This window comes from Arachis ipaensis, chromosome B09 (genome assembly GCF_000816755.2).
Source record: "Arachis ipaensis cultivar K30076 chromosome B09, Araip1.1, whole genome shotgun sequence".
Classification (NCBI taxonomy): Eukaryota; Viridiplantae; Streptophyta; class Magnoliopsida; order Fabales; family Fabaceae; genus Arachis; species Arachis ipaensis.
The window spans coordinates 102,429,170-102,449,490 of record NC_029793.2 but is presented as its reverse complement, the minus strand read 5'-3'; the positions used below and the strand labels follow the sequence as shown (position 1 = coordinate 102,449,490).

Here is a 20,321-nt window from a genome sequence, read left to right as displayed (position 1 = left end):
ACATAGCTTTGCTAATATTTTATCATATATCTTCTATTCTTATAATCATTATGTTACTAACGTCATTTATATTAGTAACTCATACATATCCATCTCTATATATATTATTACTTGTGTTTTAATATATCTATCTTTCGTATTATCCATTTAAGATTTTTATAACTTGAACCGCTGACTTAGTAGTTTCAAACCATGACATTCAACCTACCTTTTGACACCTCATTATCATTGGTGCAGGACTTCGAATTTTCCACAGCTTAACTGGCAAGTGCACTGGGTCATCCAAGTAATACCTCAGGTGAGTGAGGATCGATCCCACAAGGATTGTCGGACTGAACAAGCAATGGTTGTCAAGTTGGACTTAGTCAGGCGAATCAAAGGGGTTTGGTGAGTTGCAATTCACATAAAGCAGTAAGTAGGAAAATAAAGAAAATAATAAACAGTTTGGTGTGAAAATAGGATGAGAAAATAGTTAAGGTTTTGGAGATGTTTATCTTTCTGGATTAAAATTTCTTACCAACTATTTTAACAATGAATGATTCATTCTATGGGAAACTTTAAATGTCTGAACCCTAATCTCTTAGTGATTTAGCCTCCTTTAACCTTCATTAACCACCACTCTCGTGGTCACTTAATTCCGATTAGAGGGTGAAGTTCAAAAAACTAGTTTAGCACCACGAAAACCCTAATTACCCAAGACTAACAGGATTATATGTCACATATCCAAATTAGTTAATGCAATTAGCAATTTAGGAGGAATTTGTTTTCAAGCTGTAGTTCAAGTGAGATAACTCTCTCGAGAATCACAATAACTCATGTAGAAAAAGGTCATACTCTCGTTCCACCCAATTCATAAGATTAAGAACAAAAACAATTCTTAGTATTGAATCAAAACATTAATTAAAATAGAAGAATAATAGTTCTAATCCATCGAAATAAACAGAAAATAGGGTTCTGAAAAGTGCAGAAGGAAGAAGATCCTAGACCTAAGTTATCTTTTCCTTTAAATACTAACCTAATTTGAAACGGAAATAAAATAAAGTAATAAATTATAAACCTAAAAGATAATGTTTGTAAATAAAAATTACAAAGAAAAAATAAAATAAAACTAATAAGTGTTAAATCCACTTGAAAGCCCAAAGAGAGGGTGACTTCGGCCTGCTCCTGGCGTTTAACACCAGAGATGGGCGTTAAACGCCCTAGGGGGAGTAGAATTGCACATGCCTGAGTCCCCTGCTGGCACTAAGGCGTTTAACGCCCAGGGAGGGTGCTGCATGCTTTCTTCCTTTTCGCTCCAAACTCCGTCAAATTGCTCCAAATTTTACTTGAAATCATAAAAATACCAAAATAATTCAAAGTAGCATCCAAAGAGGATTTTTACACCAAAATCAAGTAAAACTAATTAAAATCTAACTAAAGACAACTAGAAAATGATACAAAAAAGGGTATAAGATGCTCACGCATCACAATACCAAACTTAAACTGTTACTTGTCCTCAAGCAACCAAAACAATTTAGGATCAAGAAGAGAAAAATGGATGAGACTTGAGTTATCATTTAAGCTCAGGTCTAGTTACTGAATGAGGCTTATGATACACCAATTCTAAATAGCTTTGGCATCTCACTATGCTTTGAATCTCAGAAATATCAGTATCTTTTAGAACTAGAACTCAGATAATATTATGGATTCTCTTCTTTAGGCTCTAACTGATTCTTGAACACAACTTTTGTTTTTTCTTGGTGCTTTGCTCCTTGAGCCTAGCCATGACTCTAAGTGCTTTGTCTTCAAACTTAACTTGAAACAAGAACACCACAAGCACTTAACTGGGAAACTCCTTTGGGTTCAAATTTCTCTTTCTTTTTCTCCCAGACAGTGGTGCTCAGAGCTTTAGGCATACTCAATAACAGTAATGGGTCACGACTTTAAGTGTTCAGTCTCAAGGGTTACTTAACACTTTCACACCACAAGCATATGGTTAGGGAAAACCACTCTTTTGAGCTTTAGATTAGTTTTGACCCTCCTAACCATTGATGCTAAAAACCTTGAACCTCTTTTCTTTTGATTTTTTTTTTTCTTTTCAATTCTTTTTGCTGTTTATTTTGCTTCAAGAACCAATCTTTTTCTTATTTCATAGAATCAATAATACTTCTCTAAGTTTCTATTCCTCAAGAACCAATATTCTCAACTCCAGTATCAAATATGCATAGTTAATTCATATATTCAGAAATAAAGATAATGCCACCACATCAACGCAACTAGAATACGCAATATATAACTCAAAATCTCATGCATTATACTACTTCTTTTTCTTTTGATTTTTGTTTAAGCTCAGCAAGTGATGCATAAGACATCTTTTATTAAAATAAACATAAAATACTAAAATAAATAACTAAACTAGAAAGCAAGAAAATCCTACTAGTGATCATGCAATCTCATAATAGAAAATAGAAAATAGAATAAAATACTGAAAAAAAACATAAACAAAAGATAAAAGAGGGGAGAATGAAACTCAACCACCTCAATGATGGTGGCTGCTGCTCCCTCCGGAAAATCCTCTAGAGCGCTTAAGCTCCTCTATATCACGCCCTTGCCTCCTTTGCTCTTCCATCATCCGATGGAGGAGTGTAGCGTGATCCAAATGCTCTATCCTCAGTTGATCAACAAATAATATCAGCTCCTCTATAGATGTGGTCAGCTGATCCTAGTAGTCACGGGGAGGGAAGTAAACTCCCTGAAGCATCTCCGGAAGATCCTGTGGGTGGAACTGGCTCCTACTGCGGTCCCTGCCCGAGCTCTCTAGCGTGCTCTATACCCTTTTTTGTGATCGGTCTCTCAATGCCGATCGGGGCATCTCCATCAATGTGAGCTCCAGTTGCTGCAAATAGGTGGTAGATGAGATGAGGGAAATCTAGTCTCACAGTAGTGGAGGGCTTGTCAGCTATTCTGTAGAACTCTTAAGGGATCACCTCGTGCACCTCCACCTCATTGTCGAGCATAATACAGTAAATTATCATTGTCCGCTTGACTGTAACCTTAGAATGGTTACTCATAGAAAGGATGAAGCGTTGGATGAACTCCAACCATCCTCTACCTACTGGCTTAAGGTCATGCCTACCTAGCTGGTATGGCTTGCCTTTAGAATCCCTCCTCCACTGAGCTATGGGGAGGCAAATATCCTCAAGGACCTAATCTAACCGCTGGTCAGTGTTGACCCTCCGAGTGTATGAGTGAGGGGTCCTTTCTAGATGGTGGTAACTGTAGCGCCACCTTCACATTCTCCGAGCTGAAATCCATGATGTGCCCTCTGATCATAGTGTGCTAATTCTTCAGTTCGGGTTCACGCCTCAGACATGCTTGTATGTCACCCAAGTATTGGTGTAGAACTCCCGCACCATCAACGTTCCAACCTTAGTCACGGGGTTGACCAGAACTTCCCAACCCCATCTCAAAATCTGATATAAAATCTTCGGGTACTTTTTCGGCTTCAGATCAAAGCGGACCTCGGGAATCACCTTTTTCTTGTGCACGACCTCATAGAAATGCTCCTAATGTGTCTTAGAGGAGAACCGAGTAAAGTCCCATGGGTCAGGGGTAGGCGCCTTTTCTTTCCTCTTTCTTGCAGAGGATTCTCCCTTCTTGGGTACCATGGAAGTAGTAAAAAATTGAAGGGCCAAAGCAGAGCGCCCAACACCAAACTTAAAAGTTTTGCTCATCCCCGAGCAAAATAAAGATAAAAGATAAGAAAAGAGAAAATAGAAATAAAATGGATAAGGGGAGAGAAGGTGAAGGCTTAGGCCTTGGCTAAGGGAAAAGGAAAAAGAAAGAAAAGGGAGTGTGTATGGTGGAGAGGAAGGAAGTGAAGAGATAATAGTGTAAAGTGTGGTGAAAATGGATGAAGAGAGGGGTATTTATAGGTAGGGAGGGGTTTGGTTTTGGTTACCGAGATGTGGGGGGGAGTTGAATTTGAATTTGGGTTGTTGGGAGGAGAGATGGATGAGATAGATGAGAGGGGATTGGGTGGAGTGGGAGGTGGTATGAGAGAATCAAGGGAAGTGGTGGGTGATGGGATAGATGAATATGGATGAAAAAGTGGGTAAAATAGTAGAGAGAATGGAATAAAGTTTGAATGGGTAAGAGTGGTTGGGAAGTGGGGTAAACTATTGGCCAAAACCATGCATCCATACGAGCACCCCTGGCACTAAACGCCCTCCCTGGCGTTTAGCTCCCTAAGAGGGTGCTAATTTCAAGTAAAACACCCAAAACGGGTGTTGAACGCCCATTACTTTGCTCCTCTCTTAGAAGGTCTTCTCCAAGTGTGCTATTTTTCTACCTAAGTTTTTCTGCTCCTGTTCTAAGTGCTATACATGATCACAAGCGTTAGAAAAACTAGGAAAACTATGAAAATCAATGCGAAATAGAATGAAATGAAAATGAAACTAAAATAAAACTGAAATAAACAGAAGTAAACTAAAGAATACTAATGGTTGAGATGCCTCCCAACAAGCACTTTTTTACCGTCATTAGCTTGATGGACAGCTCTATAAAGAGGATCATAGGGGCTCAGATCTTCACTTCTTATTGTGAACTTCTTTCCTATGCTCTCATGAATAAGCTCAACATGCTCCAGAGACAGGATCCTGTTTACATTGTGTGGTATGACTGGATTTTTGGTGAAGACTACTCTCATGCCAGGTGAGAAGTCCTTTGTAAGAGTCTTCTTATTCCTCCAACCCTTGGGTACTTTCTTTTTGGGGCCTCCTCCATCTTTGGTGGGTGGTGAATACCCAACACCAAATTTAGGTTAGATGTCAAGGGGTACTGTATGGCTTTTCACCAAATGAGAAGGCTTGAGCTTTGAACTCTGCAAGGAAGTACCTCCTTTGTTAGAGAGTGGTAGATGTTTAAAGATCTTGAACAGCAAATAGTTCTTATGCATCCTCAGGCATAACTCTCCTCTCTCAATGTCAATCAGGGCTCTTCCTGTGGATAAGATTGACCTTCCTAGGATGATGGAGTTGTTTGTATCCTCTCCTGTATCGAGTATCACAAGGTCTGTAGGGAAGTAAAGGTGGAAGACCTTTACTATGACATTCTCCACCAATCCGTATGCCTACTTTCGAGACTTGTCAGCCATCTCCAATGCTATTCTTATAGGTTGTGCCTCTTGAACTACCAGCCTCTTCATCACAGAGAGAGGCATTAGATTTATGCTTGAACCAAGATCGCACAGTGCCTTCTCAAATGTGATGCTCCCTATGGTACAGGAAATTAAGAAGCTTCCAAGGTCTGGCATCTTCTTGGGTAGCCTCTTTTAGACCAATGCACTGCACTCCTTGGTCAACACCACAGTTTCATCTCGCTTTAAGGCCTTTTTCTCAGAGAGTGCGCTTTTTAAACAGACCATATCTAACACCTCAGCAAAAGGAATATTGATGTGCAGCTTTTTAAATATTTCTAAAAATTTAGTGAATTGCTCATCCTTGGTCTCTTCTTGCAGTTTCTGAGGGTGTTGTACCTCAGGCTCTTGTGCCACCAATGGGGCATGCTTCGTTGCTTTTCTAGCTTTTCCTTGAGCCTTTTTCTCCTTCAATTCCTTAGCAGTATGTTCCTCCTTAGGGTCGGCCTCGTTGCCTATGATTAGGGCCTTGCACTCTTCTCATGGATTTACCTCTGAGTTACTAGAAAAAGTGTTAAAAGGTCTCTCAGGTATCCTCTTACTCAACTGACCCACTTGCACTTCCAAGTTCCAAATTTAAGCTCTTGTCTCTTGCATGAAGCTGTGAGTGGTCTTGGAAAGCTCAGAGACTATTATGACTAAGTCAGAATTGTCTTGGCTCTGAGAGGGTCCTTGCTGCTGCTGAGAGGGCTGGAACTGCCTGCTGTTAAACTTATTCAGATTGGTTCCACCTTGGCTATTGTTGAAGTTCTGTTGGGACCTTTGTGGCTACTTCCTCCACCCAAAGTTAGGGTGATTCCTTCATCTTTGATTGAAAGTATTCGCATAGGGATCATTGTTGGAATTTCTGGAGGAGTTTTCCATATAATTTACTTGCTCAGTGGTGGGTTGAGCATAGCCACAAACGTCCTCTTGGGTGTAGCTCCCAGTCACATCATAGGATGCATCTTGAGTGTTGACAGCTGAAACTTACATCCCTGTCAAGTGCCGAGAGATCATACTAATTTGTTGGGATATGATCTTGTTCTGAGCCAAAATGGCGTCCATTGTGTCCACCTCAAAAACTCCTTTCTTTTGAGTAGTCTAGTGTTCACAGGGTTTCTCTCAGAAATGTAAAGATACTGGTTATTGGAAACCATCTCTATGAGCTCATTCGCCTCTTCAGGAGTCTTCTTCATGTGTAATGAACCACCTGTAGAGTTATTTAATGACATCTTGGCCATTTCAGAGAGACCATCATAAAAGATCTGCAGCCAAGTCCATTCAGACTCTCCTGGTCATCAGCTTGAGTGCCTCCCAGGCTTCATAAAGGGACTCTCCATCTTTCTGCCTGAAGGTCTGGACATCCACCCTAAGCTTAGTCAGCTTCTGAGGTGGAAAAAATTTAGTCAGAAATCCATTGACCACCTTGTCCTACGTGTCCAAGCTCTCCTTGGGCTAAGAATCAAGCCACTGTCTTGCTCTGTCCCTAACAGCAAATGGGAAGAGCATGAGCTTGTAAACCTTAGAATTCACTCCGTTCGTCTTCATAATGTCACAAATCTGCAGGAAGTTAGAGATGAATAAATTAGGGTCCACCTGTGGGAGTCTATGAAACTGACAATTCTGCTGCACCAGAGTGATCAGTTGAGGCTTAAGCTCAAAATTATTGACACCAATGGCAGGTACTGCTATATTGTGCCCATAAAAGTCAGGAGTTGGTGCATTTTATGAGCCAAGCGTCCTTCTTCCCTACTCATTAGCGTTCAAATTTTCACTATTAGCTTCCATGGTGAGCTCTTCAGCTTCCTTTTCAAAAGTCTCCTTGAGATTCTGGTGCACGAAATTGTGATTACACTTTTTACAACTCCACACAACTAACCAGCAAGTGTACTGGGTCGTCCAAGTAATACCTTACGTGAGTAAGGGTCGATCCTACGGAGATTGTCGGCTTGAAGCAAGCTATGGTTATTTTGTAAATCTTAGTCATGAGAGTAATGATAATAGTGGTTATACTTATGAAAATAAATAACATGAAATAAACAATACTTGTGATTCAGTAATGGGGAACAGGCTGAGGTTCCAGAGATGCTCTGTCATCTGAATCTCTGCTTTCCTACTGTCTTCCTCTCCAAACACGCATGGCCTCCTTCCATAGCAAGCTGTATGATCCTCTCGGATGACAAATACCAAGCGCTGTCACTGCACGGCTAATCATCTGTCGGTTCTCACTAGCGTCAGAATAGGACCATTATCCTTTTGCACACTGCCACTGCGCCCGATATTCGCGAGTTTGAAGCTCGTCACAGTCATCCCCTTCCAGATCCTACTCAGAATATCACAGACAAGGTTTAGACTTTCGGGATCCCAGGAATGCTGCCATTGATTCTAGCCTATACCACGAGGGTTCTAACCTCCAGACTCGGTCCGTGGATTAGAAACCCAAGAGATACGCACTCAAGCTGTCGCCCAATGACTACGTTGAGCTCAGATAGAACGGAGTAGTTGTCAGGCATGCGTTCATAGGGTTGAGGATAATGAGGAGTGTCACGGATCATCATATTCTCCATATTGAAGTATGAGTGAGTATCTTAGAATAGAATCAAGCGTAATTGAATAGAAAATAGTAGTAATTACATTAATCCATTGAAACACAGCAGAGCTCCTCACCCCCACCTATGGAGTTTAGAGACTCATGCCGTCAGAGGTATAATATGAAATGTAAAAATGTCATAAGTTACAAAATGAATCTCTAAAAGTAGTTTTTATACTAGACTAGTAACTTAGGTTTACAGAAAATGAGTAACTAAGTACAGATAGTGCAGAATTCCACTTTCGGGACCCACTTGGTGCGTGCCTGGGCTGAGCTTTCAGGCTTTCACATTCATATGCCCAAAGTTGGCGTTAAACGCCACCCTGGGTGCCAGAATGGGCGTTTAATGCCGAAAAAGGTGCCAGTTCTGGCGTTTTACACCAGAAAGTTTTAGGCTGACTTTGAATGCTAGTTTGGGCCATCAAATCTCAGGTAAAATATAGACTATTATATATTTCTGGAAAGCCCAGGATGTCTACTTTCCAACGCAATTGAGAGCGTGCCAATTGGATATCTGTAGCTCGAGAGAATCCATTTTGAGTGCAGGAGGGTCAGACTCCAACAGAATTTGTAATCCTTTTTCAGCCTCTGAATCAGATTTTTGCTCAAATCCCTCAATTTCAGTCAGAAAATACCTGAAATTACAGAAAAACATAAAAACTCATAATAATTCTAGAAATATGATTTTTGAATAAAAACTAATAAAAATATAATAAAAAGTGACTAAAATATACTAACAACTATATAAAAATAATGCCAAAAAGGGTATAAATTATCCGCTCATCATAACACCAAACTTAAATTGTTGCTTGTCCCCAAGCAAATAAAAACAAAATAGGATAAAAAGAAGAGAATATACAATAAATTTCAAACTTATCAATGAAGATTAGCTTCAATTAGATGAGCGGGACTTGTAGCCTTTTTGCTTCTGAACAGTTTTGGCATCTCACTTTATCCTTTGAAGTTTAGAATGATTGGCATCTATATGAACTCAAAATTCAGATAGGGTTATTGATTCTCTTAGTTCAGTATGTTGATTCTTGAACACAGCTACTTTATGAGTCTTGGCCGTGACCCTAAGCATTTTGTTTTCCAGTATTACCACCGGATACATAAATCACTACAAGATTTTTTTTATTTGTGGCAGTTTTTTTTTCTTATTTGTGGAGGTTTATAACCCCATCAAATAGTTTGTGGGAGTTTCTAAAACTCCCAAAATTTGAGCTGCCACGAGGTCTTTCGTGGGGGTTTTTAAAAACCTCCACAATCTATTCAGTGGGAGTTTTATATTAGACTTTTGTGACAGTTCTTGGTCAATGTTTGTAGCGGTTTAAAACCCCCACAAAAGGACTTTTTCATTTTAAAAATAATAATTATTCTGTGGAGGTTTCAAACCTGTTAATATAATTTTTAAAAATTAATCTACACTATTATTACAATTCTAATAATTTATTATTAAAAAGAAATATTTAAACAAGACATTAAAAATGTAGAAGAAAATTAAAATAAAAGAAATACTTTAAAACAAAATATAGCACATCATTTTTCAATCACATTAATTACAACTACTAAATATTAAAAAAAAATGATAAAATACAAACTTATGTCCAAACTCTTGAACAATGAAAATAACTAGATAAATGTATTTGCAAACAATGCAAATAAATCTTGACTTCTAGCCATACCATTATCATCCAGAAATAATAACAAACTAACAATGCAGTTAACAAGCCCTAATGCTTACACTAGCTGTTGTAGTAGTTGTTGAAGCTAGAACAAGAATATTTAGAAATTTCTGTTACAATGAGGAACCTTTCTTTTAATCTCTATAGCCATTACTCCAAACAACAATACCTGTTTATGTTCAATATATCATATCAAATCTTAAGCTTATTTCACTTTCTAAATTCCAAAATTTAAGAGGACTGAAATTTGAAAAAGAAGAAAATAAAAAAACAGCAACATGCAGAGGAGATATTTAATGTAATATAAGATTCATGCCTGAATCATTGCTTCACTAGCATATCAAAAAGGACCACTGACCTCATATTCTCAAACAATATTTGAGCTTTGCAAGATTGTAGCAGCCCATGTCCACTACACCACCAATTCATAAAAGGTTAAATTGGTATTAAGTATTCATTTTTTTTTTGTCAAATTTATTCATTGAAAATAATGAGTTACAATAGGAATACTCTCAAGGTTACATAAGCAAAAGTAAAATTTGATTTTTTTTATTGCAATCTAACCTTCTATTTATATGTATGTATTTTGAAATATTTTAAAGAATATAAAAAAGTATGGTTGGAATTCTTTTTGAATTTTTTTTTAATTCTTGCACTTCTTTATTAAAGAAAGATATTTGATATAGTAGAAGCTTATTTAGATTCATGAGTATAACTAAAAGACATTGGTTTTTAATCTTGACAGAATTCTTGATAATTATTTTATTTACTATTCCTGATTTTAATATGTGCACCTCAATCAAAAATTGCCAAATTCAATATGTAATTTTTCTATCTTTTTGAACCAAAATATGTAGAACTTTATATTGAGTCAAATAATAACAACTCTCTAATAAATGATAGGTAAGAGTTGCAAGGTGATTTAATCCTAATAATTTTAGCAAAATACAAGTGAGGACAGGGTATATAGCTAGCAGCAGTAAAAGTATGTAGCCGGCATGCATGCAGGAGAAAGAAATTAAATTTAGATTCATTCCCATTATATTTTTGTGTCTTGCTTGTTTTTAATATGTGAAATATTACTTGCCTTTTAAATTTTTAGTCTTTAATTAATTTTTAATCTTTCCAATGTAAGTGTTTGATCCAATAGAAATGATTACCTGTGAAACAATGACACTAGCAATGAGCCCTGTCTTAACATTTCTGCCTGCAGTATTTAACCATTCCAAAGTGTGGCGAGACCCAACATATCTCTTCTCCAACCATATCTGATCCATAAAAATCAAAGTTTCTATCAATAATTTCAGCTTGATGAAAAATTAGAAACTAAAAAATTTCATCGAAAATGAAAAATATGCTTCTCAATTAAAAGGGTTTTAAAGCATAATGGCACTCACTTGGTAATCTTTTCTGGTGTATGATAACCCATGTCAAATCTCATTACATGGATATCTAACCGAGAAAAGGCATATAATTAAGTTTTCTTTCACCAAAAACTAACAAAATAATAATGATAAAGTGTTCGTTGCCAAGGTTGAGACATGGGAGTGTTTAAAAAACTTTTAGATTTAACTTTTTAGTGTGCTTGATTATTTTTTGTGACCAACTATTAACATGCAACTCCACTATTTTAGGAGCTAAAACATTGAAAATTTCTTTTCCCAGTAGGTAGTGGTAAATCATATTTTCTCATGAGATAAAAAAAATAGCACAAGGATATGTGCTACTTACTATTCTTTAAGCCAGCAGGCTTGGCAAGCAAAATATCATTCATATTAGCAATATCACTAGTCAGAGTACCTAACTGTAAATCATATTCACCTTCGATGTTTAGACCATTAATATTGAAACATGAGAAGAAAAAGATTTAAAAATTAAAAAAAATAAAGAGATAGCAGATGTATTCAAACATATATAAAAGGCATATAGATTTTGAGGCTTGATATCACGATGGCAAACTCCAATACAACGATGAATATAAGACAATGCCCTAAAGATCTGCAGCATATCACACAAATTGTCACAACACCAACAAGGCAATGGCTGAACATATTAAGGGCAACAAAACATACCTGGTATGTGTATAGCTTCACATATATAAGTGGCATCCTTTGGTTCAACTTGTAATGTTTGATAACACGAGTAGCCAATGATCCCTATAAACCACACATATGGCATCACCCAATCCCTATAAACATAAGCATGGATAGAATGAATGGAATGAATTCTTGCAGTACTTTCTCTGTGGAATTTACTTACTGAAACCCTCATTATATTATAAACATAACTCCATATATAAACTGCTCCAATCTAGAGATTATAATCAAAACAAAATAAGAGCTATCTTTATCTTTGCATATAGATAGTGAAGAATATGTCATCCCATATTTGTAGCAGACATCAGGATCTCTAAAAGGGCTACCTTTATCTTTGCATATAGCTGGGATAATGATTATAGGCAAGTTTCCTAAGTTTTCTGTTCAAACATTAATGAAAAATTGAAGATTTTTCAGATCCATTAGTGTTAATACTTATTAGTATACAAATTAAGAGAATTTAGAGGGTTAGTAATTACTATGCCTGCTGAATAGACACCAATTATCAAACCTTCTAGGTTTTTGGGAGCCCTTGTGATTTTGACTAAGATCCATCCCAAAATTGATTCTATTATAAATGTAATGAGAATGTTCACTGGCATAAACCACCTTTAACAAAAGAAACAAAGTTAGAACACGTGAATCAGAAGAAACAAAATTAAAGTAACATAAACATAACTACTACTCACAGTGTAACAAAATTTTCAAATGTTATAGTATCTGCCAAATTTCCTCCAACCAGTGCAGGATTGAACACATAATGCACAAGCTGTTACCAAATAATAAACACAATTCACAACCATTAGTTATCCTCTGCATAGGTGAAAAATGGTACACACTTCAAAAGTTCAAGGTGCATACACGTCCACTTAATTAATTAACTAATTAATTACAATACATAAGAATGTGAATGACATAAAGAAACAAGTGCTTTTAGTTAGGAGATCAGAGGACGAATAATTCGGATGAACAAATATATAGTCCAAGAAATTAATAAAATAAACTAATTAGCTAGATATAATAAAATTGGCGAAATGATGGGAAATAGCACTATATGGAATGAAGTCAGTGACATTCATGTCCCAAAAAGAAGCTCTAGCCTAGAAAGATGACCCAATGTGCAACCCTTTATTTTTGGAAAAGTTTAATTTGCTTATTTTATTCATTGCATGGCCTTTAGTTTTTGAAATTTGATATGAAATATCAAATGTATAGAAAGACATCTCACATGACATCTCACTGCATGGATAGTCCCTAGTAAGAATGAAGTGTCAATATATAGCGGAAGACCTCCTCCTTAGAAGTGTAATGACTAATATTTTTCACATTCAAGCTTGCTTTAACTTTCTCAATGTACAGAAATACCAACTCTTGCAAAAAAAAAAAGAAAGAAAGAAAACAAACAATCAATGAATATATAAGATTAAAATGGTCATGTTTGATGATATGAAAATAATGCATGCCTCAATTATAGAAACTTACTACATAGATAATGGAGTGAACAAATTTCTTAGAAGCAATGATGACTCTCTTAGGGGTAATCTTCCAGACGTTATATAACTTATTCTAATTCTGGAAAAAAACTAAGAATGCCACCCATTAGCAAATAGAGTTCCAAATAGAGTTAAATCGGTTGATATTGAGTTGATTTTTGAAATGGTTTCCTTGAGGTATGCCATTGAGGCGACTGTTGGATTTAGCTTGCTTTTGAATTGATTTCTGGTTTTGAGCTGTTGAAAAGGAAATAATTTGAGAAACGAGATCTTTAAAGCCAAGGCTGAAAAGAGTTGAAACTTGATTTCAAAGTGAAATGAATTGAGAAAATGATTTATGGCTTAAATGCCGATTTCATGAATTTGATGATTTTGAATGTGGAAGTGCTGTTTTGTTGAGAGCCGGAATGGCTGTGTATGTTTATACATATTGATTGGTTCTGGATTGAACCATGAGCCGGAATGGCTGTGTCTGATATGAATATTGGCTGGTTTTGGAATGAACCGTGAGCCGGATGGCTGAGATGGATGTTGATCCATGGATGAGATTGAATGCATGTTTATGCTGAATCATTGATATATATGAATGTTGCACTTCCACTATCTGAGATACGAGTTTCCCTGGGTAGTAGCAATGGCTAGCCACCATGTGCTTCAGGTTGAGACTCGAAGCTCTTTTGACCCTATGTCGTAAGTGTGGCCGGGCACTGTGAAAGGCCCGGATGAGCTCGCCCCCATAAATATTCACCAGTGATGGTGATGGATAAATATTCACCAGTGAGGGTGATGGATATGGATCATGATTATGATCAAGTTTATGATGAGTATAACTCGAGTTGGGGATGCACGACAGAGGGACAGTCCAATGGTTAGCTACCAGGACTTGTCGGGTTGGCTCTATAACCGACAGATGATATCATCAGCCACTAGGGACAGGCATGCATCATATGCATTTGTGTGACATTGGTTGGGTGTGCATATTATACTTGGTTTGCCTATGTGATTAATTGCTAACTGTTCTACTTGTAATAACTGTTTGTTTGTGCACTGAACTTCCTATCTGTGTTTGCATCTGGAACTCTGTTGGATTGTGGTGTTTGGTTGTTGGTTGGATTGTTTGGGCCTAGGGCCGTGGTTGGAATGAGATGAACCAATGGTTGATTTTGGTTTCGTGTTTCTAGTTGGGAATAAAATATGAAAGGCTACTTTGGTTCAGTATAGATAAACCATTTTGAAAGGCTTTGATGTTTTGAGAATTGAACGGTTCCTCTTTTAGAAAAGATTTCCGACATTACTTTTATTGTAAACCGTTGTTTTTGAAAAGAGGCATAAGATGGTTATTAATCACTGGTGCGATTATCTTCACGTATCCTATTACAGTAATTCCCAAAAACCCTCTACTGAGAACCCTTTCGAGGATGATGTTCTCACCCCCCCTACATTTTTCCCCTTTCAGGATATGGGCGCAGAAGTTACGAAGAGCTTATTTAATTGTTGTTATGATGCTCTGTATTGTTTTAGTTATGGTTTATTGTACCCTCGCCTTTATCTTGATATAATCTGTAAGAGGGATAGGAATTGTATTGGATTATGTTTGTAATATTACTTGTATATATTTATGTATATATATATATATATATATATATATATATATATGGATGTACTCTTTATGAGCTTTTGTAAGTTGTATGGTATTTATGGATATACGTTATCGAACGAAAGTATTTTTGGGAACGGTATTGCGGTTTAAAGTTTCAAACAAGCTCATATTTTAGTATTAAATAATGTAAATGTCGTCGTAATGTCCGAGCTATCAGAGTCGCGCAGCCGGAAGTGTGAACTTTGGTAGTTAGGGTGTTACACATATTTCTCTGTCCTATATTTTCTGTGTATGTGTGTGTGTGTGTTTATTGTCTTGCCTATATGATGTGATATTTCTGTGTATTCCTTGTTTGTATATTGCTTGTTAGTTTTCTATTATTGTCTACTAAGAAGTAAATAATCAATGAACTTCACTGCTACCGCGACTCTATTAAGGACTCCCCAGTTCTTATTCCCTCTTTCCAATCCTTTCAGCTACAGGTGTGAAAGCTTATTGTGAAGCTGCAGAAGTATAGAAGAATTTGTTTGCGAGTTGAGTTGTTGTTAGGATTTATTTTTTCCTCGCCTTGTTAGTTGAAGTTTTATTCAAAAAAGTAGATTTTGCAATTGATTTTGTATGTAATACTATAATATATTATTAATATTAAGTATGTGAATATGTGTAATTCTGTATTAAGTTTTAAGTTTCTAGTAAAACTGTCAACAGATTAACGCATAAAGACTCAATATTAAATAGATAATAAAGAAATTAGGTTAGTAATGTCTTACTTTTGGTACGATCATGACATATTAGAAGTTGAGTCGTTATATTAAGTGTCACATGTACAAAGAAGATAAATTGGTCTCTGAACAAATTACAGTCAATTTGGTCTCAAAATATTAATTGTCACTTGTTAGAAACAAATTACTCTCCAAAATTATTCATTACAAGGCAAATTAGAATTCAAAAATATTAATTATGAAAAAATTAGAATATTACTCTCATACTGGCCTTCTCATTGTCAACATATCTCTCCCTTACTAACTTAAGAGCTCTATAATTTTTTTTTTTTTTGCTACAAATCACATTGAATTCAACATTTATATAATCAAAACTTTACACATGAGAATAAGTAAGCGACCTCTTCTTCAACTTGGCTATCACCCAACTTTGATTAGCTAGACTAGATCCAAAATCCCTTGCACAAGAGTGATTTGGATTATAAGTTTTGTTGGTTGTTACAGGAGTTTGAGGTTGAAGACCTCTACTGCTCCAACATCCTTCATATTACTAGTAGCTAACTATCATGAGCTCCCTTGTATCTAGGGGTGGAAAAAGGTCAGGCAACTTGTCAGGGGTCTGCAGCCTGGCCTGTGTTTGGCCTGGCCTGGCCTAGCCTATTATAAAATAGGCACAGGCTCAGGCTGTTATAAAAGCCTTATTATGTTAATAGGTCATGCTCAGGTTCACTAATTAACCTAGCCTAGCCTGTCAGACCTGTTTAGGCCTTTTAATATATAATTATATATATAAATAATTTTTTTATTATTAACAAAATAATGAGATATTTTAAATTTTATATTTAATTATAAATAATTTTATATATTTTAAATACTTTAAAATTTAAAAATTCTTATAAATATTAAATATGATATTTTATATATAAATATGTTTATTAAAAAATATTTTTTAAATAATATTTTTATTTTTGCAAAAAAAAAAAAATTAGCAGGCCTTTTAACAGGCTTCAAGTCAGAGCAGACTGAATAACAGGCCAGGTTTAGTATTTTGAAAAAAGTCTATAGCAGACTACAGGCCAGACTCAGGCCAATCAACTACATGACAGGCCAGACCTGTTAAGAGCAAAGCCTGACCTAGCCTGACCTGTTTCCACCCCTACTTGTATCCTAGTCTCGATTACTATTTCTTGTGCTCTAATTTTAATGGCTACTCCCTTTGTTTCTTCGTCATTTTTTGGTAGAACTCCATTAACATTATCTTGTCCAACCTCTTTAGTATTAGTCTTACTTTTTCTCTTAGCTTTGTCTTTTTTCTTAATCAATTCTATATGATTCTATATACTGTAGTCTGTAGTAGATAGTGAGACCAAAGAGAGCTAAAAGTGATTTTTTGGAATTATTGCAAGATGATTTAGACAGTTACTATTAAAGGATGAAATTTCGCCTATGATCAACAAAAGGTAGATATTCTATCTTAAAACAATTTTTATATTTGTGATGGTCTAATTTTTTTATAATGAATATCTTTGGAGACTGATTTACCTTATAATGAATAATTTTAGAGATTAATTTATCTGAAAATGAATATTTTAAAAGACCAAATTGACTATAATTTTTTTAGAAATTAATTTATCTTCTTCGTACATATGACATTTAACGTTTAACACACCAACTTAACATAGAATAATTTTGTTAAAATTTAGAAGTGGACAAAATAAAACCAAAAAAGACTAATATAACTTATATAGTAATAATAAATTGTAATAATAAAATTGAAATTATCACGTGGATAAAGTAACATCTTAAAATTATAATAATTTATTGCTGGTAATCGAAAAAATTATAATAGGGTTATGTAAAATTATTTTTAGCATTAGCATATAATAATTCTACAAGTTATTTTTTTATTACTTTAACCCGATATAATTCTATCTTCTTATGATATTTATTTCAAATATTTTTAGTTATTATACCCGTCCATGATAATATATCTCTACCCCCTTTCTATTTTAATATGTGTATATTAGGTATAATATTTTTATTTATTGTCCGAAATTTCCCTAATTATGATTAAAGATAATGATTCTAATTATGATATGATAAAATTATATAATTTTAACAATATTAATATATGATACAAAATTACTGCATATAATAAAAAATTACCTTAATAATAAATAATTTACATATTTATTTTTGTTTTACTAAAGTCTATATATAGTATTTTTCTGTGATACATGAATCTAAATTTGAGAGTCAACTCATAATTTTATATATTTTTTTTACTACTTCATAGAATAAAAATGTATTCTTCGTTTTTTATTAAAGTTGATCCTTTTAAGGTACAATTTATAATTTTTTATAATGTTTTTCATATACTCATTCTATTATATTGTTCTTTTGATAATGTGTTAATTGAGGTTGCTCTAAGTTATTCTTATCGTCTAATATTCCAGTTCGATTGTCTTTTGCCACAATCGTTTACAATGCATCACATCCATAAAATACCTCATCGAGTTGTCATCACTGATTCGGGTTCCAACTACATGGATGTAAGCGTTCAAAGAAGGGGCAATAATCTCTACTTTACCGAAGGATGGTTGGATCTACTCACCTATTATGACCAACCTAATGGAATGTGGTTAAAGTTAGCTTTCTTGGGAGGAGCTCGATTTTTTGATTGAGGAATTGTTTCCACGGAACTTAATGGAGAAAGTTCAAGTTCCATCCCCTCCATTTTTTTTCTCTGTCCGAGAATCTTCGAAGTGGAGCACATAATGAGATTGAATTCCCTCAATTTAAGTTCAATTTTGCTAAATTCGTGACAAATTCGGATATGCAATTTCAACGATTGGTAATATATTTAAATTTTCTTATTTTAAGCTTTTCATTATTAGAATAATTTTATAACATACTGTGATTTTTTTTTTTCAGAAATTACCGGTTTTCTTTTGCATGCAATGCAATGCCATTTAGGGGAATAAGGGTTAGATTGATTTCTCGGTGTGGCAATTTTATACCTTGTCGCATTGCATGGATAGCGGATGATGAAGCTTATTTAACACGAGGATGGTTTGAATTTGCACGAATTCTAAATATTCAAACTTACGATATTGTTTCAGTTAATTGTCGTTACGAGAATGACTCTATTCTATACGTGACTAAGGACTAGAATAGAATCAATATTGTTTACATATTTTGGTTTTAATATTAGTATTTAATTAAATTAGTATTAAAAAATTTTAAATTATTGTCTCAAATTATATATTATGAATATTTTTTGTGAATGTGCTATTTTTAAATATTTTAATAAAATGAAGTACTGTAAGATATATTTAAGTTTATTTTTATCCTTTATTTCTTTAGTTGTATTTTCATTAAATTCGAAAAAAATCTCTACCTAAATATATAGTAAATCGTTGACCTAAACACAATTTCTTTGCTGAAAAAAAAAAGATTTTATCTAGAAAAAATAATAAAACATGCATCTTCTGATGATATATACAAAGTGTAAAGTGTAAAAAGTAAATATTATGTCATAATAATATCTTTAATTGCATTATAATTAGATTGGATTTTTTCCCAACTAATAAAAGTAAGGTGTCAATTTCTCATGAATTTATTTTCTTTTCAAAATAAAGGCACTATTCTCTCTTCTAAATTTATTTTAAAAAATATCTTTATTAGAATTATATTACAATTAGTATTTAATGAATAATGCATAATTATACTGATTTAAAAAATATCTTAATTATAATTATATAAAAAATTAAACATAAATTTATAATTCTAATTGCTATAAATATGATACTAACGTTCATAGTGGTAAATTGATATTGCAATAATTAATTTCTATAATTATTTTTGTACTATTAAAGGCTGTATATAGTGTTTCTTTATTTGTGGTTAGTGAGTCTAAATCTAAGAATAAAAGTATTTTTTTCTAATCTGTTATTCTTTTTTGATTGGGCAATTATTTCTAAGGAGCTTTTGTAGGTCAAGTTCAAGTCACATCCCATCTACGTTTGTCCAAAAATATTCGAAGTAGAGCATATAATGAGATCAAATTTCCTCAATTTAAGTTCAATTTTGAAAAATTCGTGCCAACCTTGAAGATGCAATTCAAAAATTGGTACTATATTTAAATTTTTTTCTCTTAAACTTTTTGTATTAAAAATAATTTTATAACATATTGTATTTTTTTCAGAAATTACCGGTCTTTTGGGACATTAATGCAATGCCATTGAAGAGAATAAAAGTCAATTTAATTTGACAATTTTAACAAGAAGATAGTCTGAATTTGTACCGATTCTAAGTATTCGATCTTATGATGTTATTTCGGTTGGTTGTTACGAGAATGACTCTAATCTATACGTATCTAAGGATTAGAATAGATTAAATATCATTTAAATAATTTAGTTCTAATATTGGTAGTTGATTAAATTAGTTTTAGAGAAATTTAAATTGTTGTCTCCATTTATATATTATGATTATTCTTTATGGATATGTTATTTTTAAATTTTTTAATATTTTTTTTAAGTTTGTTTTCTTTTTTGATATATGTATCACCTTTTTTTGTATTTCAAATTAGTAATGCAATTATTAAGAGAAATATAATTCATCAATAAATTAGAATGATTAAAAGTTTAATTAAGATTAACTAACATCTGTTTTGGACACAAGATTGATTAATTAAGATTAAGGCGCGAAAAAGGAAAAAGAGTCACAATACGTAATTTTGTTTTCTTGCTAATATATAAAAATACGTGAAAGAAAAAAATTAAAATATCACCATTTAAAAAAATTGTTAATCATACATATGAAAAAGGATTGAGAAATATGTATGGATATAAAAAATAAAAAATTATTACTTGATTGTAGAATAAAAAATAATCATATATATATAAAAAAATAATTAGTATAAAAAAATAATTAGCATATGTGACTTAAATTTTTATATGTACAATTAATATATAT

At 33.9% G+C, this 20,321-nt stretch overlaps 1 protein-coding gene across 1 annotated transcript; it reads right to left on the bottom strand.

Annotated features, from left to right (window-relative positions):
* Positions 11,776–12,388, bottom strand: LOC107615757 (protein PIN-LIKES 3-like; the record flags this gene model as incomplete). The annotated part of the gene is made up of 4 exons (XM_021111948.1): positions 12,365–12,388; positions 12,219–12,298; positions 12,014–12,138; positions 11,776–11,909 (listed from the first exon to the last, which is right to left on the bottom strand). Coding segments are annotated over exons 1-4 (363 nt in total), but the record flags the coding sequence as incomplete, so codon positions are not given.